The sequence below is a fragment of the Alnus glutinosa genome, chromosome 2, assembly GCF_958979055.1.
Source record: "Alnus glutinosa chromosome 2, dhAlnGlut1.1, whole genome shotgun sequence".
Lineage (NCBI taxonomy): Eukaryota > Viridiplantae > Streptophyta > Magnoliopsida > Fagales > Betulaceae > Alnus > Alnus glutinosa.
In genome coordinates this window covers 37140397-37160813 of record NC_084887.1, presented here as the reverse complement: position 1 = coordinate 37160813, position 20417 = coordinate 37140397, and the positions used below count along the sequence as shown (strand labels likewise).

Below are 20417 nucleotides of genomic sequence, written 5' to 3'. Positions count from 1 at the left end.
GCTAAGAATTAGTTTGATATTTTTGATACCCATAAATGATAAATCAATTTGGTAAAATTGCAAACACCCTATACTAAACAAGTAATTTTACTAAAAAGAAATGTTATGATTCCTATAAAATTCAACTCAATTCAATCAAATCTCAAATCTAAATAGATTATCCTAATATATAAAGAAGTACGTATTTCCTATAAAAGTTTTGCAGGCTAACATGGAGAAAAGTCAATAAAGACAGGATCTAATTAGACAAGTGTTCACCAGTAAGCACATTGATAAAAGGGTCAGAGGATATAATTGAGTTGCCGTCGTCAACCCACTGATTGAATTTGTCTGCAGCCGAACCCACTGATTGAAGGCCTTTCATATTTCAGCAGAAGTCGCATTCCCCTGCTTACTGCTTTTAGACATTACAAATTGAGAGAGGACTTTCATAATTTCGTGGGCATTCACAAGGCCAACTACTTTCATAATTTCGTGGGCATTCACAATTTGGATTCCCTGCAATCTTTCGCCTAAAGAAGATAGGAAGGCAGAAGAAGGCCGACTATTGCTTGACTCAGCCTTGAGCCTTATCAATCCATCAATGCTCACATAGTCACATTCTTCAGGTAACACTCTTCTGCTAATAAATAAATAAAATATTTCCTTGTAGTCATACAATTTTGTAATAACTTCATTAGGTCATCTCTGGCAGTTAGAATTAAAATAGCTACTCAAAAAGTATCAATCTCTACTTTAATCACTAACTATCTTAAAAACACTCTAACAATAATTTCTATTCTACTCTTCATTTTCTTTAAATAATTTTTTTAATATTTTTTTATTGTTTATTTTTTTTCACTTCTCCCTCTCACTCTCCCGTCTCCCCCAACCCCAACCCGTCTCATTTCTTTGAGTATTCAGACCTAGCAAAATGGAAGGAATCCCAACAGAGCCGAAGTCGAGTGATCGGAGTAGTCGACGGAGTTAAGGATCTGCGAGCGTCGAGATGATCGGCAACGAGGAACCAAAACCTGGACAAGTCGAGGATTTGGCGGGCCCCGGTAGTGACGATGCAGAGATCGGATCCGACGGTGACGGCGTAGTCGACGGAGGCGTGGATTTTGTTGTGAGGGAGGAAGGCAACAGCGTGCTGGAGGTCAAGCATCTCGGCGTGAAGCTTGTCGAGCTTGGTGTCGACGAGGACGAGCTCATCGGCGAGGTCTTGGGTGAGAATAACGACATTGCTGGGGACGGAGGAAAGAAGGGCAGCGATGGTGACCGAGAGGGGCGGAGGAAAGAAGGGCATCAGGACCGAGAGGGACGAAGAGGGAGAGTGAGAAAATATTAATAAAAAAATGTTTGTAGTGTTGAACAATGAATAGCCATTGTTGGCTATTTACTGTTCACTATTAAGGAAAAATGGTTAAAGTAACTAATCTGCTGGAGAAGAAAAAAGGCAAAAAATAGTTAAATTTAACTTTTTGGCTAAAGTAGAGCATCTGCCAGAGATGCTCTTATAGTTTAGAAAGGAGAAAATTTTAGTTAACTCTGCTGAACTTTTATCACTTTTACAATTACTCCCTTAAACTTAAAAAAAAAAATCTCAATTTTTCTTTCAATTTTACCCACCTGTTAGGATTTTCCACGAAATCCTAATGGAGGGAGTGTCAAAGTTTTCAAAATACATTTAATTGCTTTTAGGAAAAAAAAAAAAAATTCAAGGATTTAGGCGTTGGTCAAGATTTAACGAAATTTGCAAAAATACTCACACTTAAATCTTTGGATTTTTTTTTTTTTTAAAAAAAAAATGTATTTTTGAAATTTTGACAGGATTAACGAAAAATTCGAAGGGGTGAAATTGAAAAAAAAAAAAAAATGAAAGATGTATACACTAAATTGATAGTTTTTAAAGTTTATGGGAGTAATTGATAAAGCAGTAATAATTCAGGGGGTTAAGTAGAGTTCCCCCGTTAAAAAGTGACTTAAAACTCTTTATGGTAAGTATAAATGACAAATAACTTCTCATTTTGAACTTCTGTTAAAATTTTGACGAAAACTGTTGTCTAACCACCCCCAAATCATTAGGGATGGTTCGGCCACCCCCTCTGGCCAATTTAAGAGTGGTCCAACCACCTCCTAGAATATATATATATTTTTATTATATTCCTTTATACTTTTTATATATTTTTTTTTATAAGGAACACATGTCATATTTTTATTATTGTTAATGAAGCATTTTGACGGTTTTTGGTCAAAGTTTTAAACCGAAGTTTAAAAATATATGTCATTTATTTACTGAAATGACAAATTTAAGTCACTTTTTAAAGTATAAAGAGGAACTGGTTTTACATTTTCTGAAAAAGATACACAAAAATCCTTAATTTTAGGGACCCCATCATCCACATTCCACAGTATCCAGAAAGTGGCATGGACAAGGCAAGCCGTTCAGTCGTATATCGGAAGGAATATCTGTTTAAGCTCGAGAAGGACCTTACCATACACGTGGAGAGCCCAAAACCGATCTAACAAAAATGGACAATGGCATGTGGGAATTTAGATCTTAATCTTAAAATAAATGCACAGTTGCATAATTTATTCAAGAGAGTGGGACCTTTGACATTACAGATTACGATCCTACTTAAAGCACCCACTCAGATCTTCATATTTAAGAAGAAATATGTGGAGGACACGACACCCTTTCCATGGGTGAGAATCTTACAACAATTAAAAAACGTACACTGCAAGTAAACTGTCACATCCTTTTGTAGTCTCCCACACGTATTTTTCCAACAATTTTTTTAAAAAAATAATAATAATAAATAAATAAATAGGAGAGACATTTGCTCAATGATTCCAAGCCCACATCCAAACATATATTCAATAAATATTTGTTGGGAGGGAGAGGGAAAAATGAATAAATGTATCAAAAAATGGAAACTGGATGAGAACCCAAGGAACCTCACACCCAGACAAAACTATAGGTCTCACCAGCAAAACCTCATATCCTAAACAACCAATAATCTCTCGGACAACAGGTCAAGTGAAATGGAAAAGATCTGTTTTATTGTCCAAATTTTATTTTCTTATATCTAACGATATATATGATGTCGCATCATTTAAAATTTGACAACATATACACCGTTAGATCTGCTCCATTTCACTTGATCCTTGTAGGTACATAGCTTTTGGCATAAGCAAAACATTTTTTACAGGCATCCTTAGAAAACTACAAAAAGGTAAAATCCAATTAAAATAATTACAGAGGATAACGAATAAAGAGATTGACTTTCCATGCAGAACTACAAAGAATTTTTGGTCAAGAGATAGAATGCCGCTAGAAGAGTCTTATTCTGGTCAGGATTTGTCTTCGACATATTGGGCATAACTCGAGGTCTTCTCCACAGTCACAGCACGTCTGCCATATAAAGACAACAACGTAAGAAGAGATTTCTTAAAAGTGAATAGCTTTCCCTCACTCATCTCCTCAAAAGAAATTGAGAAAAAAGAAGAAGAAAACGTACCTGATGCCCGCAACCAAAGGCCATGTCCTTAGGGTTACTCAAGCAAATGGGGCAAAGCTGTGTCCAAAACCATGTAAAATGTCAATCTTAACTCTTCACCAACAATCAAAATGACACAACAGTTATCGTAATTCTTTTTTGAGGCACATGGACATACTAAAAAGCCTAAGCATCCAAGCAATAAGTCACAGGCAATCATACCTCCCCTATCAAAATTGATGGGTACAGATATCCCAAACAGTACACAGACTCTAGAACATGGTACTTTAGCAATTATCTAAATCCCTCAAACCAAGCATGATAAGTTAGTTCCAGATGAGAGGTTTTCTTTTTTCTTTTTTGCCTTAACAAAAAGTACGGACAAATTATTTTTTAGACACCCAATTTTCCTATTTACTTTAGGACATAAATTTCTTTCAAACTGATTTTAAAAATACTGCCATGTATCCTTTGAACATGTGAGAAGCAGCACATGGCTTTTTAATTAGCATGTGAGAAACACATGGTTTTTTAATTAACATATGAGAAAACTATGTGTTTCTCATATGCTCAAACTAAGAGTTCTCTATTCCTATTTCACTTTGGGATATGGCATTCTTCCTCCTGCTTTTCATAACCCCCCTCAGGGCCTCAAGACTATCAAGCAACAAAAGTTTGTCATAGGAAAAATTATGATGAATAAAACAGAGATCATACTGCTCAAAAGCCTAAATACCTGGTTATCATAAGTGGAACTAGTAACAGGTGGAGCCGTGCTGTCAGGCCGGCTGTCTCCATAATAAGGAGGAACACTTGGTTCAGTGCTAACAGGCTTGCTGTCTCCATAATAAGAAGGAACACCTGGTTCAAAACTGGAAAGACGAGAAGGCTTCAAGTTGCTGGAAGATGCTGCACCATAGATAGGTGGGGGGAGGGGAACCCTATGGGGAGAAATGCCTTTCTGACCGCTACTCCACAAGCAAGAAGAAATGCAGAATGTCAAAAAATAAGGAATTCAAAAGCCTCAAAAAATTAACATATAGAGAGAATCATTGATTTACCCCAGCAAATTAAGCTCTATAGTTGCCTTGTACTGAGAAGGGATTTCCATCAAGGCTGCAAGAGCAAATTCTGCCTCCTTTCGGGATTGAGGCACATTCTTGGACATAAGTTCTGTAAAATTCACGAACTAAACAAGGAAAAGAAAAGAAAAAAAGGTAATAATGTTTTCAATCAAGCATTTCCCAATAACAATATACAAAAGGCAAAAACACTAAAAGTTTGAAAACTGAAAATGTCTGCCAGAACTTACTTGAAAATTGTCAAAGTCCCTAGCAGGGATATTGTCATCGAATTCCTTCATCATGTCCCAAGGTCCATCTCCAACACCAACTAATATAATCGATAGAGGGAACTTGCTGAAACAAAATAAGCATATAAGACAAGAAAAAAGTAGGGAAAAATAATTACTGAACTAATATAATTACCCAATATTCACCTTGCTTCAACAATGGCATCGACAGTTTTCTGCTCCTGCGGACTAAGCTTGCCATGCTCAGTATCTACACTCCTAGTTACCTGAGGCAACCATCATTTTAAGTGAGATGACCCTCCAGAAATAAAGCATAGAGAAAGATACACCAATAAATCCTTTTTGCATTATTTCATATGTAGTATTCAACGTTGAGCATTCCCTTCCAACATGAGGAAAAGCATTGTGTTTTTTATTTGCTGTCCATGTCAACATAAGCAGAAGACAGCTAAACCTCTGATCCCAACAGAAGCCGGTTAGCTACACAAATCAGTGTAATGAAATCACCCCCCCACCCCCCCCCCCCCCCACCCTTCCCGGCTGTGCCCCACCAAAACAGAATAAAATAAAATAAAAAATTAAAAAAAATATTAACCATGAACATCTAGAATAGTGGTGCCAAGCAAGATTAACTGTAGCATTGACAATAGCAAGGAAAAGTGCAGCCCTTTCTGTAATAGAAGTATACAACAAAGTTGCAGATTATGCCCCGTGTACTTAAAACTTCATCCCACAATACCTAGACTATGACAAAAACTCCGACTACACACATGATAAGTCTAAGCAGGTCGCAATCTGCATAGATGCTAGAATTCCAGGTAATTAAAGAGCTTGCAATGTAGCTGGCTCCTCTGCAACATATGTTCATGATGTTACTTTAGAATGTCCAAACAATGTCTGAAAAACGTTAAATTATACTGAAATTTTTTCATGTTATTACTATGATTGTAAACATAAACTACTCACAGTGATTTATAGATTAATTTTACAACTTAAAAATTGATTATATTTTTAAACTTAATATCAACTTATCAGCACATGAGCCTTTATTCACCATCCAGCTCCACCAAGCCATTTTATTTATTGTTAAGTCCTACTCTCAAGAGCATTTCTCATAGAAGCCAGCCACCTGCTTTCTTTCTTGTTATTGCAGTTTCACTGAAACTTGCTGTATTCAGATTTCAGATCTTGCCATCTTACACAGCAATCATATGACCAGTCTCACTAAGCTCATGTATTTTAGGTCGATGTCAACTTAAAATTTGAAATTTTGATGTCAAAATAATTCAATCTTCTTTTTGTAACATGTCTACCCCTTAAGCTTACTCAACTAGAATTATCCCATACTGGAGGCAAAATACCTGTCCATCCGCAATTATTAGTAAAACATGGTACTGCCCACCACTCTGCTCCACAATGGTCATGGCCATCTCAATTATAGGCGCAAATGAAGTTGGTCCTGCAACAAAATAGCAATCGCATGAACTACAAAAACCAACTATGTAAATATAAGAAGTATCTCAAACAAGAACAAGGCAATCGCAAAGTAGAATTCAAACCTGCAAGTCGTAAGTGCGGGACAATTTCCCTGTAGCAACTCAACACTTCCTCAAATCCATTACAAAATCTCTCATCTGGATAGAAACTGAAGACGTCTTTATCATGTGTCGATGCTGCCAAGGCATAAAAGTAGTACTATCACTCCCACATTTCAACAACAATAAAAATAAAAATAATAAAATTTCAAATGAACTAACTAAATCATAAGAAAATACCATCTCCAAATCCAAAACAGGGTATCAAGTTATCCTCATCAAACACAATCAAGGTTTTCCCAATAATGGATATTGCTTGTTCATAGGGATTTCGACCATCTCCAATGTGATGCAAACTTCGTCTGTTAAATGACCTTGCACCTATTCAAGAAACAAAGTTCAGCATGTTCCGCCATAGACACCATGTGTTTGTGTGCGCGTGTGTGTAGATTAGAAATAAGACTTAACCTGTCCACTCATTGCTCTTTGTGAAATCAATACCAACAATAAGATTTGAAGATTCAAGGCCAGCACGTGCAAGAGCTTCCGTCACCTGCAAGGAAGAAACATTTTATTTCCCTCATTATTATGCAAAGTGTATAGGGTTAATATCATTGGAAAAGCCATCATTTACAGGTAGTTCTTACAAAGACATATATGAATACCATCATTATGTTGTCTCATGTATAACGGATGAGCATCAAATACCCATATAAATCTTAAGATAACAAAGTTTGTAAAATACTGAAATCACTAAGCCCAACTATATGTGAATAGACTATTTCTCAAGTAAAATGCCCAGTGCAGTCAAAAGTACAACAATGTCTTCCTCAAAAATGGCATTTGGCAATATATCAGGACTTCAAAATGTTAAAACCAACTTAAACAGAGATTGGATCCATAGACCAATTCGGCACATTCTTTGCCATTGAGTATATTGTAATGGTCTCAAATACCCACAAAATCAATTTTTATGGGACCAAACAATAATATTTTTTGGAGGTGCAAAGTACAAAAGAAGAACAGACCTGAAAAAACAAAGAGAGATTCATCGATAAAATAAAATGGAATAGCATACCTAGTCCGCTCCCCCACCCCCTCCGCCCCACAAAAACAAAAGAAAAACTACTACATAATTCATGGTATTTGTACCTGCTCCAAGGAATTGTAATTATCGGCGATTCTTGAATACCTCCTCTCTAGCTTCGCTCTGTTATCAGGGGCCTGCCCACCACCATAATCTTGTGAAACATACTCTTGGGAAGAAGGATAATCCTGCGGCGACGAATATGACGGTTGGGGCGCATAATTGAAACTTTCTTGGCCATATGGTGGTTGATACCCACTCGGCGAAGAAGAATTCGAACGGGGAAATGAAGTCTGCCTCCAACTCGCCTCCTTTGAACTCCTACCCCCCATTAACTCAATTCTCTACAAGAAATTCCCCAGAAAATCTTAACAATGCAAGACAACAAAACAACGAAGCCAATCGAAACCAAAACCCACAAATCAAACAAAACAAGACCCCCAAATTCTTAACAATGCAAGAGGCTAAACTCAAACCTAAAAAGCAGCCACTGTGAATACACACCAAATAAATCCTTCTTTAAACCCCTTGATACATCTAGATTGGACCAAACACGTAATAGGTGACCGTTTCCCACGTGAAGTTCCTAAACAAAAGTCGTAGTTTTCTTAGCGGCCAAACAAAAAGTGGCAGCTTCTCGGCCTGAAAATACAACTTGTTCACGTAACCGCCTCTTCGTCGACTTGGAGATAAACTCGTTCGTTAAGTTTTTTAACTTATAAGCAAAACTCCCAAGTTGACAAATATTGCTGACTGGGAAATGGCTTGGGAAACAATCAACACACGGCGTCGGCGCGTTGATTTATATACTTATTTATTACGTTTTACTAGACTCTTCCAAAAATAATTAAAGAAAGAAAAAGCGAGTAATATATACCTACTAAATGTGTGAAAATTGCCCAAATTTAATCAATAAAGAGACTCTGAATTCCAACGAGATCCCATAGCTTAGCAAAGCCCTGAAGCATTGTCTTGGAAAGGGTGTTGCAGAGTCTCAACGTTAACTTGTACGTTATAGAGGTTCGACGGTCGATCGGATGTCCCTTCTTCCTTTTTGTTTTTGTTTTTACTTTCTTCTTCTTCAGGGTATTTCAATAAAGTAATCGAAAAGCCTGGAAAGTCTGAATCGCACTCGCTTCTCTGAGGAAATGATGGCGCATGGAAATTCTCGATATTGCAATTATAGCTGTTATTTTAGGTATTTGTTTTCTTCTCTTTTTCACTGTGTACGGTTCCCTCGGAAGTGGGTGACAAATGGATATGCGTCCCCGGTGCGTGAGATACTCACGGGATCGGTGACAAGAAGGTCACGGGATTTAGATTCCCTGCATGCAATATGGCAGCTTCGTTTAAGAGCATTACCGATAGTTTCATTTTTATATTTTTTTAAAAGAATTTAGAGTATTAAGTTATTATTATTATTATTATTATTATTTTTTTTTCAAATAAAGTTTACAATATATTTTTTTTATTCTTTTTCTATGTCATTTAAATGTTTTTTTAAAAAAATATTAAGGAAAATAAAGCCTTTTTAAAAAAATAAAAAAAAATAAACTTAAAATAAAGGAAGGTAAAAAATTATGGAGTAGCCCTTTAGCTTCCATTAAGGAAGGTAATGGAATTGATGATGCATAATGCATTGAGAGATATTTCCGGCCTTAGCATAATGCATTGAGATATATTTCCAGCCTTACTTATTTGAGCAAATTGGATTTCACTTGCTCGGACCGTTGGAGAGCCTTTGAAAGTAACATCAACCCGAACAACTTCTCACATAAGACTATCCTATTACAATATATTCAATTGAACAATCGAGATCATGGTTAAATCACTTTTTAAGTTTTTGTATACACAAATTCATAGCATATATATGTCATTGACATAAATAAAAATGCTAACCACATTTTCAATACGTTTCAAAATAACTGGCCAATATAATAATTATAACTTCATAAAATCATAAAACCCTAACGTCTTCGGTAGAATTCATGCCATGTTACAAAGTACCAACACCACATGATATTACTACGTTGACTTTAATACATTTTTTCATGATCTAAGATAGATTAGATATTGTGCTTTATAAGTGATTATATGAAGTTGAGTTTCAATTGCAACTTCATTAGTCATTTTAGAGTGATAGCACATATGTGACAAACGTTTTCCTTATGCTGTTATAAATGGTATCAAAGCAACATAGTAATGTTATATAGTATTGAAGCACTGTATATCAATGGCAAGAATGTCATAAATTTAGGCATGATTGTAACACTACAATCCCACATTGGGAATATGAATAACTTTTACAGGTGGTAGTTCCACATTGATTTCTTATTAAGTGAGATCAAGTTTTATAAGTAATTTCATGAAAATTTAATTATAATTTAACTAGTCGTTTTGAAATGATAGTACGACTAATAATTAACACTTTTTTCCGAGTCATTGCATATTATGCCTCGCAAGACTAGTCCAAACACTATGCCATAGGTATGCATGTGCTGGCCATGATGACCACCTTCAAGTATTTTTTTATTTCTTTTTTTTTGGTTGAGAAAATGACCTCCTTCATGTTAACCAGTACAATTCAATGCCAAGGTAAATATTTTACTCTTGCTTTTAGTGAAAGGTAACATTGTTTGAAATGTTATAGGATTGCCTAAAGATTAGATTGACTTCAGTAAAAATAATAATTTATTCCTAATCTCGCGAGTCTTGTGCCTCTAAATATAAATCAACCAATCGTTGAATTGAAAAAATAATTGTTTTTCATCCAAATTTATTAAGGTTACGTGTATTTAAAATAAACGTGATTCTTATACTTGGTTTTAAAAGTGCACATGAAAATCATATATTCGGTTAAAAAAGAATCACTAATAGAATCAATAGATATAAATTAAAAGAAATTAATCCTTATTACTTTCCAAATATTCTTTTTTGAGCAGTGTGAATGCAACAAAATCAAGAACATGATAATTTGTTTATTAGATTCCCACGACTGCAACAAATTAATATAAGTGATTGTTTATTCAGATTTTCCATGTTCAAGATCCTAAAGAGTAAAGAGAGAACCTTTCTGTCTATCTTTAGGCCCCCGAGCCACGAGCCTTCGGCTTGTTCCCAATGGAATAACCAGGGTCCCTTTTGTCTTCTTTCCTTTCGTTTTTCATGGGGCCAATTATATAGAAGATTGAGTTGATCTACGGCCTAAATATGGGCCTCAAACTTCCAACAGTCCATTAATGAACTCGTCAACCCACAACCATATTAATGTTCCCTAAAAGCCTATTGTGGCATCCAAAAAGTTAGTCTCCCGATGAAAAGAAGCTGTTTCATAATTAAGTTTCATAGCATTTAACTTAACGGGGGCTATACGTCTTTTAAATATTTTAAATGATGCATGTTAAATGCTGTAAAATTTAATATGAATTATGAAATGGTTCTGTAGTGGATCCTATTTCGTCTCACATTGAGTGAGTAGATTATCCACATTGAATTAGTAGATTATAAAGAAGCTCACGGATGCTCATAGGTATTAAGTTTCACATTTTTTATTAGATAAAATTGAATTTTATAAACGGTTATTTTAAAAAGCTCAAATTGTAATTTAGCTAATCTTTTTTGAATGGTAGTGTAAACATGACTAACGCTTTCTACCTACAAACTTAATTAGATAGAGCTTGGAATTTCACTCTTTTCGGGTCATTAGTAAGGTACACAAATTAAGCCAATGTTTAGGGCATTACATGATGTTCAATTGTTTATGAAGAATGATGCCTAATTCCCCCAAATAAACCAACTTTCATGTGCATAGAGCACCTAATTGGTTCACTAATTGATTGTAGGTGAGATGAAAGTCAAAGTTTTTCCTACTTGTGGACTAGAGATGGCAACCTAGCTAGTGTCTAGTTGGGAAATTTGTTGCATAAAGGTGCCTTATATGCCTGCCTTGCCAATATTCAAGTCTAGCTCCTTTACAGGGGAGTGGGTATCCAAGGAAGGTATAATAAACCCTATCTTAGTATTTTATTTTCTTTTATTTTTGCATTATTTCAGAGTAAATATAAGACTATAATTAGGCAGAATAATACAAGGTAGGAGCCATCATTATGAGCTAAAATATCCACAAAACACCATAACATCTACATGAATAATATAATCCAAATAAAAAATATTGCAAGGTATCTCGATAATTTTTAGGAGATGCCATGTTTGTTAATACTTTTATTTGTTGTTATCGAGATAAATGTATTAACAAATAATTCAAAATACAAAATATTTTTTTTATCACATCAGAATTTTTTTTTTAAAAAAACACTTGCTAAAATACAAGATAAATATTGAGTAGAAATATCTATAATTTATCTTTTGGTAAATGGGGACCTAGAAGGAGACTGGACAGGGAAAAAAGCTCCTCATACGGTCATACCCACCTCACAGTAAGTCGACGCTCTGGTGTAATCGACCGCATACGATAATCCAACGAAATAGTTCAAAGGTCAATCTGGGGGATCGTGCTTGACGCCGTGACCGCAAGGGTGAATCAGCGGTCCATCCAAAACCTGTCCCTGCACACGCACACACCGAATCCCCACCTCCCTCTCTCTCTCTCTCCCGCGAAAATCCAACGAAGCTCTCAGTCTATCTACAACTGGATATGCCACTGGAGCTCTAGGGTTTTACACAGTGTTTGAGTCGAAACCGGCTCGGATCCAGCAGATTCCGGTCGGGAAAATGAGGCACAGGAGCGACCCGAGTTCCACCACCTCGCTGGTCAAGTACGTCCTGGTCGGACTCATTGCGTTGCTCGGGTTGGCCTGTTTGTACTACGGGTCGTACTTCGCTCCGGGCTCGCGTAGATCGGACGACGAGGACGGATCCGACCAGGTATTCGGCAGTTTCGTCCTGAACCACGATCCCGAAGATTTGCTTGAGGACCAAGAGCACAATCCTGAGGTCCCCAAGAGCATTCCTGTGAGTAACGCATTTGTGTTAATTTTAATTTTTTTCTTTTCAATGTGTAAAAATCATTGCTTTCATTAAGAATGTCGTCTTTGTTTAGTTTGAGGAAAAACATGCTTTAGTAGCGAGTTGTAGTAATTGAACTCGTAAATGATTTGTAGTAACGTTTCTGAAAAATTTATATTAATTGAGCTTTCTGTTTCAAAGTTTGGGTGTGATTTTGATTATGAACTTGGCAAAGAGCGCAATTGAATCCCAAAAAATGATTTGACTTGAGATATTTGTTACTAATTGATTATTATTTTTGAAATGCTGAAAGGGTACTGATAAAACGTGGTTATTGAGCTTTTTTTTTTTATAATTTTTTTTTATTATTATTATTTGTTTTGTGTTTGATATGGTAAAAATGGTGATCTTTACAGATCTGTGATTTGAGATTTTCGGAGTTGATACCTTGTTTAGATAGGAACCTTATCTACCAACTGAAATTGAAACCCAATTTGGCGTTAATGGAGCACTACGAACGGCACTGCCCACCTCCGGAGCGCCGTTATAACTGCCTCATTCCGCCCCCAGTTGGTTATAAGGTTGGTGACTGGCATTACACATGCAAAAACTTTGTTTTATTTAGGTTTGTTTAGTTTTGATTCCGACAAAATTGGTATTAGAATTTCAGATCCCTATAAGATGGCCAGCAAGTAGGGACGAAGTGTGGAAGGCGAATATACCCCACACTCATCTTGCACAAGAGAAATCAGATCAGAATTGGATGGTTGTTAATGGGGAGAAGATAAATTTTCCCGGTGGAGGCACCCATTTCCATTACGGAGCTGACAAGTACATCATTGCTCTTGCTAAGGTATATGATATTCTTGAGGTTGCTTAATTGGTTCCCTTTAGCAAACTTATCTGAAAATCCTAATTTCATTTTTCTTACAATGATTTAACTAGAATTTTTTTTTCCCCGATTGGTAATTTACACACACACACACACACACACACACTCAGTAGGACTTGATGATTTAACTTAGAAGTTAATGGAGCATTATGTAACATTAGTAACGTGTTTTTTCTAAGTCTACTATTATGTTAATTTCATCAATATATTGGTACAGATGCTTAAGTTTCCTGGTGATAAACTCTACAATGGTGGCAATATCCGAAATGTTCTTGATGTGGGTTGTGGTGTTGCAAGTTTTGGGGCCTATCTTCTTTCCCATAGCATTATAGCCATGTCTCTTGCACCTAATGATGTACATGAGAATCAAATACAATTTGCCCTGGAGAGGGGGATTCCAGCAACCCTTGGTGTCTTGGCTACAAAAAGACTTCCTTATCCAAGCAGATCATTTGAACTGGCTCATTGTTCACGATGTCGAATTGATTGGCTTCAAAGAGATGGAATTCTCTTATTAGAACTTGACAGATTACTAAGACCAGGAGGGTATTTTGTGTATTCTTCTCCTGAAGCATATGCACAGGATCCAGAAAATCGAAGGATCTGGAATGCTATGTCCAATCTTCTAAGAAGAATGTGCTGGAAAGTTGTTGCAAAACATGACCAGACTGTTATATGGGCAAAGCCATTGACGAATAGCTGTTATTCAAAGAGAGAACCTGGGACATTGCCCCCTTTGTGCAGTTCTGAGGATGAACCGGATGCAACTTGGAATGTGTCCATGAAGGCGTGCATCTCCCCGTACTCTGCAAGTAAGTAGCATTGATATATACGTATGTTCAGAATGAATGTTGCAGGTAACTTTCCAATGAACTGATTTTTGTGGTGTTTGGTGGCCTTGATGTCTTTATTCTCATATTATGGCATTTGTGTACGGAAGCATCGCATTTTAATGTTCAGTCACTTTGCTTTGATCAATGTAGTGAAAGTAGTCTCTAACCTTGTGAATTAGAAATTAGGACCTGAAGGATTTCCATCACCACTAAGAAATGGGATTACATTGATGAGAGTTATCAATGTCTCGAAGACATGACTTGTATTGTGCTTACCTCTCTCATACCTAAAACAAGATATCACTTGTCGTTACACCTGAATTCCCCCTGAGAATATATATGAAATTTCTAATAAATGCTGCTAATTTACTCAGTAGACACTATAGGGGTGTCGGTTTTAACTTCTTTTTTTTTTTTTTTCTTTTCTTTTTGGTGTGTGTGTGGGGATTGGTGAGAGGCCCTGTAATTGCAACATGTTTCCATTGTTGAAGTCAGGACTAGAGGAGCCATTACTGTGGCAGTCTTTAGTTTAATGGATCCGAAAAAGGTTTAGATTTATATCAGTTGCCAGCCATAATTTAGTCCTTTTCTCTCTGGTTCTTGATCGATTGCACAAAATGGCAGTAATACGATGGGTTCTCAATCTTGCTTTGAAAATATGAATTTGTTTTTGCAGCTTTTGGAGGTTGGTGACCCAGAAAACTCCCTGGTAGTGCGTGGGAGACATTCTTTAGATACACAACAACTCTCCCTTAGAGACGTTAGTTTTAATTTTACACGAGTGCCTGCAATAGTATTCACAATAGTTGAGATGAGCAAGATGCACACATGGTTACCAATAGCGTATCACTTAGGACTGAATGCTCAGGATTTTACTTAATTACTTTTTGCTGAACATGCTGATTGTTGTCATTTTTTTTAGGCAGGCTGGTTAATACACTGTTTTACCCGGTCTTCCTGCTTGAACAGTTTATTTTTCTTGTGGCAGTGATTTTGGGTTTCCAGTAATTCTGTTTTCTTAAACTTTTCTACTTTTTATATAAAACAGAGATGCACAAGGAAAAGGGGAGTGGACTAGTTCCTTGGCCACAGAGGCTTACTGCAGCACCTCCTCGCCTGGAAGAAATTGGTGTGAGCACTGAGGAATTCCAAGAGGACGCTGTATGTTTCTAGAATTTCAAGAGAATGTGCATGATGCTGTTATATCCTCCTCCCCCCCTCTGCAGTGTTTCTGTTTACTATCTTTACGAGTTATATTCTACCTTATACAAATAAAAAAAAAAAAAAATTACATTTTGCAGAGCATTTGGCATTTTAGAGTGGTTGAATACTGGAAGCAAATGAAATCTGTTATACAGAAAGATTCCATCAGAAATGTCATGGATATGAACTCAAATCTTGGTGGGTTTGCTGCTGCCCTTAGTGATAAAGATGTCTGGGTGATGAATGTTGCTCCTGCCAGCACATCTGCCAGATTGAAGATTATATATGATCGGGGCTTAATTGGAACTGTTCATGACTGGTATGCATCTAATCTTCCTTCATGCTTGCGACTATCTTTGTACCCAATATATCTGTCATCATAATATGTACAAGTAGTATAACATTGTATTTCTTAGTTGCAGCAACTTTTCCTGTTATTCAGTTTTGACTGTCTGTTTCACGCATTCTTTTTTACAGGTGTGAAGCATTTTCTACATATCCACGTACATACGATCTTCTGCATGCCTGGACAGTGTTCTCAGAGATTGCAGAGCATGGATGTGGTGCAGAGGATCTACTAATTGAAATGGATCGAATACTACGGCCAGATGGGTTTGTCATCATTAGAGACAAACCCTCTGTCATAAACTATATTAGGAAGTTTGTGACTGCGTTAAGGTGGGATGGTTGGGTATCAGAAGTAGAGCCTAGGATTGATGCTCTCTCCTCAACTGAAGAAAGAGTTATGATTGCAAGAAAGAAGTTGGGGGATGAGGGGATTGCGACAATGTGAATCTGCTTCTGTGATCAGGTATGTACTCTGCATATTTTCTTTTTTAAAGGACATGACAGTTGTTAGGTCATAATGTCCAAGACTCGTGGTCATATCTTTTGGTCTTCCTGTGAAATTTCTATGCCAATTCATTTGCATTACTTGTATGCATCAATTGATTGGGATGGGCTAAGAATTTGGATACGGTAGGATATTCTGATGAGTAGTTTGATAACAAGTTTTCATTTTTGAGCAGTCAGATCATGAAACATTGCATGGAAGATGATGTGTGTGAATTTGAACTTACTTTGTTATCCTCTAAAATTGGTCAACTTTGGATTAGTGAACTATAGTAAAAAGTAATTTAACCTGTTTGTTGGAAATTTTTACTGGGGTACTCTGTTTCTTGCTAAGGATATAAATAAGAAGTTCTTTCTTTTGTAAGGCATGCGAGCTGCACTTTTGGGAGTCTCTAAGCTACCATGGAAAAGAAACTATGGGGTGCCAAGAGCCTGGAAGCCCTTCAGTCGCTATTTGGGACAGGTATATTGAGGTAAAAAATGGGACTACAGCATATAGAGGTACAATCCTGCGGAATGTGTAAGTATACAAGATACAGCTAGGGCCAATGGCAACCATACCATCCATGAAAAGTAGAAGCATACATGCATAAGGAGATTATTTTTGTATTTATTGGGAATGTGATTTTTCGTGATTAAAATTAATCTGTAATTGTTACATAGACCTACAGATAGGTTACTTTTAACCTCAATTTAACTCGATTTATTCATTCGTGTATCCTGTGTGGGAATATTTGCAGCAATTGCTTGACACGGCTCCACTTTAGAGACCCACAATTAGAGACACAATGGACCAAAGTATATCATAATTAAGTTGAAATGAATTGATTTTAAACAAAGTGAAAATTGAGTTTTGTATTAAATATTGCGCTTTGGACAAGAATAAATGGTTTTGGTTTTTTTTTAGTGAGTAATTGAAGAAAAAATAAGCATAATTGTAGATACGTGGAGTACTGTAGTGGCTTACAAATGGTCCACTGTTAACACTGGATTTTCAGCCTGGGAGGCTACTAAAGTGCATAGGCAAGCTAATCAAAGAGGCCCATCTTCTGGCTAAATGGGCAGCGACCAACAACTCTTTTGGGATTTATCCTTGTAGTTCTCGTGTATTTTCTTCTCTTTTTTGCTTGTGTAGTTTCCCCTTTTCCTGAATTGCTTAAAAAAAAAAAAACTAGATGATCCATGGGAGCCTCAGAAAATAACACTAGCTAGATGATCCACTTAAAATTTAGAATTAAATCCGGATCGTTAAAAAACTGCACCACATATGCTTCCAAATCCTAAACAATTAATAAACTATTTCAGGTTTGTAATACCACAAATATCATTTCTTCCTATAACATAAGAGTTTATTTGCCTCTATAATTTTGCTGGCTAAAAATGTGTTTTTAATCAAAATTGTAGAAATTATTCCGTTTGGAATGCATTCAAAAAAAAATTGCTATGTTTTTCAAATCGTAATTAAGGAGTATGTTTTTAAAAATTCACAATTTTAAAAGTAATTCTATTCATCACCCCTCACAGAAAAAAAAGAAAAAGAAAAAAGAAAAGAAAAAGGCCTAAGTGGAATGGTCATTCAACCAAAAAACCAATTTTTATACACCAATGGTATGTGAGACAACGTTGTTACACTTACATAGGCTCTGGGGGGTGGGGGAGAGCGTATAGCGTTACTCTTATTTTTAAAGTAAAATGACGATTTCATTAAATACTTATTTGCATTTTTAAAAACTATTTTTTTTTTTTCATTAATTGCGTTTTTAAATTGCTAACTATTTTTTTCTTGGAAATAATTGGAAAGACATTGCATATGATATAAGCACAAAACATAAATAATTAAATACAGTAATGATGCTTAGGGTCTGTTTGGGTTTGTGATTAAAATGTGCAATTTAAAAAAATAATTTTTAAAATCGCAGTTAAGCGTTTGACAAAATTGCAGGTTAGCCTTTAAAATTATGCATTTTCAAAAAGCACCCTTTACGATTTGAAAAAACAATTTTTTTGCGTTTTCAAATCGCAATTTTTTATACATGCAATTCCCACATTATTCATTTTTTACAATTTGATTTAAAATCATACTTTTTGCATACGAAATCGCAATTCTGAACATAATTTTAATAAACCACTAGAAAGAGGATAAAAGTAGGAATAACAAACTTGGGTTTCTATATCATATCATAATCTGAATCATTGGGATTACAATCCCTTTACAATACTTTTGGTCAATTTTTTTTTTTTTTTTTTTTTATCACAACACGGTATTACTAATTTTATCGTTGAAAAATGTTAGATCTACAATTTCTCTACAAATTTTTTACAACATGCTACATGTTTACAACTTATTGACATTTGTTGACATATGATGAGAGGGTGTCAAAGGAAAAAAGATTAATCTGGTCCTACCAGTTTCTACGTTGGGGGCCACTCTTGTGTCTTGCTCTTCATAGGTTCATAATGTTCATTTAGTAGGCAAAAGACGATTTAGATTCCCAATATATATATATATATATATAGCAGGCAAAGTAAGAGGGTTTAGCTTCCCGATTTACTGTGAACGTAATCCACATCGATCTAACGTACTTATCGTGGAATTCTAACTTTGCTGGAACCGAAGAGGCAGAGCTACTAATTAGTAGTAAATTCTACATTTTGGCTACGTACATGAAATGTAGAACTGTACATATATATATATATATATATGAATAGTTCCTCCTCTTCTTCTTCTTCATTTCAAAAAAATGGTGTCAAAGTCTTTTACTTTAAAAATAGAGTCCAGCGAGATTAAAACAACTGTTGTAACCGATGAGTCAGAGCTGGAAGGTGTTCTTAAATTGCTGTTTTCTATCATTGACGAACAACATTATCAAAACAAATGGTTCGAGAGACTTTTGGGTTTAGGTATAGAGAAGTCATTCAGTTCAACTATAGATGGAGTTGTCATTGAGAAAGTTGCAGTGCTGAAACTATGTGTAGAAAAGTTTTGCCTTATTGTCCACCTTATTCACTTCAAGAAAATACCAACTTCCCTTCATAAGTTTCTTGATGTTTCTGATATAACAGTCGTTGGTGTAGGCATCAAACAGAACCTGTGTGATCTCCGAAGGGATTATGGGATTCAATGTAGGAATGCGGTAGTTGAGCTTGGAGATTTAGCTGCTTTGGCTCAAAAGAGTCCTATTGCAATTTCTTTTACTGTACTGGATTTATGCAAGTTTGTTTTTGGTGTATATAATGTGTCTACGAGTTTGGCAAAATCAGCAGATGTTGCTTTTGGTGATTGGGGTAGGAGTTAGCTGAGTGAGGAACAAATCGTCTATGCAACTAGGGAAGTCTGTGTTACCTTCACGGTTGCCAAAAAATTAGGGTGCAGGTTGGACCATCTGTTGCAAGTTCAATAATTTGTTATTATTTAACATGCATGTTTTTCTTCATCTTAAAGTGTGTATATATATATGTGTGTGTGTGTGTGTGTGTGTGTGTTTATAAGGTTCCTTGATCTTTGAAATGGTGATTGAATAAAGCATTTAAACTACCTGCAGTCTAAAACAATGGAAGAAGAAAAAGGGGGGAGGGGGTTAGGATGGTGCATGTGCTGAGGTTGCTGCATAACTAAATTCAGTTTTAAGATGACTCAAAGACGACATATATAAATCTTCCTTTAAGCATTATTCCTATGCTTGACCTCTCGAGTAACCTTCGTTGAATCAACGTTGAAATGGGGCTGCAATGGGCTGTGGAATGATGGTCATCCCGTTATATCTACCACCTTTAAATCTGGACAATGAAATAAAGAGAATTCTTGTCCGATGCGTTTATGGGGTATACGGTGGAATAAATGAAAGCATACATGGATCTTTGTTGCTTTTGTTTTGTCATTCGTTTTACATTCTCCTTAAGGCTCCGAAGGAATCGTGAATCAATTCTGGCTTATGGGGGAATGCAAAAGGTTGGTATTTCATATTTGGTGCTTTGGCATTGTGGGCAAGTGAGCTAGAACCACCAAGGTGGTAGCCCAATTGGTAACGTAGTCAGAACCTGGTTCGATCCTCTCTTCTCTTCTGTTTAGCGGTTGCGTATTCTAATCCGCTTGCAGTAGTGGTTATGTGAACCAGATACTATTCAGTAAGGGGTTTTACTAATTTGCGCATTGGTGGGGTTGCGGTGACGGGTTCATCTTTTAGGCAGCAGTTATGACTTAAATCGAACATTTTACAACGGGTAGAAAGTCCTATGCCCAAGGACAGTAGCTACGC

The 20417-nt window shown here is 36.2% G+C and overlaps 3 protein-coding genes across 6 annotated transcripts; 2 read left to right on the top strand and 1 right to left on the bottom strand.

Annotated features, from left to right (window-relative positions):
* Positions 1 to 2830: 2830 nt before the first annotated feature.
* On the bottom strand, positions 2831 to 8483 carry LOC133859930 (E3 ubiquitin-protein ligase RGLG2). 3 transcript variants are annotated; one of them, XM_062295519.1, is made up of 12 exons: positions 8294 to 8483; positions 7482 to 7760; positions 6798 to 6882; positions 6570 to 6710; positions 6354 to 6467; positions 6156 to 6253; positions 4981 to 5060; positions 4795 to 4900; positions 4544 to 4671; positions 4219 to 4450; positions 3504 to 3560; positions 2831 to 3397 (listed from the first exon to the last, which is right to left on the bottom strand). In XM_062295519.1, the coding sequence occupies exons 2-12, from the start codon at positions 7746 to 7748 to the stop codon at positions 3317 to 3319; spliced, it is 1389 nt and encodes a 462-aa protein (XP_062151503.1). In that variant the 5' UTR covers positions 7749 to 7760; positions 8294 to 8483; the 3' UTR covers positions 2831 to 3316. The 3 variants fall into 3 exon arrangements, with proteins under 3 accessions (XP_062151503.1, XP_062151502.1, XP_062151504.1); XM_062295518.1 differs by lacking the exon at positions 8294 to 8483 and adding an exon at positions 7893 to 8133; XM_062295520.1 differs by lacking the exon at positions 8294 to 8483 and adding an exon at positions 7921 to 8133.
* A 3377-nt stretch (positions 8484 to 11860) lies between these two features.
* Positions 11861 to 16871, top strand: LOC133859929 (probable methyltransferase PMT9). Of its 2 annotated transcripts, XM_062295516.1 has the most exons (8): positions 11871 to 12387; positions 12798 to 12962; positions 13052 to 13234; positions 13491 to 14085; positions 15155 to 15267; positions 15408 to 15628; positions 15787 to 16120; positions 16527 to 16871. In XM_062295516.1, the coding sequence occupies exons 1-7, from the start codon at positions 12148 to 12150 to the stop codon at positions 16100 to 16102; spliced, it is 1833 nt and encodes a 610-aa protein (XP_062151500.1). In that variant the 5' UTR covers positions 11871 to 12147; the 3' UTR covers positions 16103 to 16120; positions 16527 to 16871. The 2 variants fall into 2 exon arrangements, with proteins under 2 accessions (XP_062151501.1, XP_062151500.1); XM_062295517.1 differs by lacking the exon at positions 12798 to 12962 and having other exon boundaries at positions 11861 to 12387.
* Positions 16872 to 18902: 2031 nt separating this feature from the next.
* Positions 18903 to 19457, top strand: LOC133860596 (uncharacterized). Its single transcript, XM_062296174.1, has one exon. It carries the CDS (start codon positions 18903 to 18905, stop codon positions 19455 to 19457), a length of 555 nt encoding a protein of 184 aa, XP_062152158.1.
* The last annotated feature ends 960 nt before the right edge of the window (positions 19458 to 20417 follow it).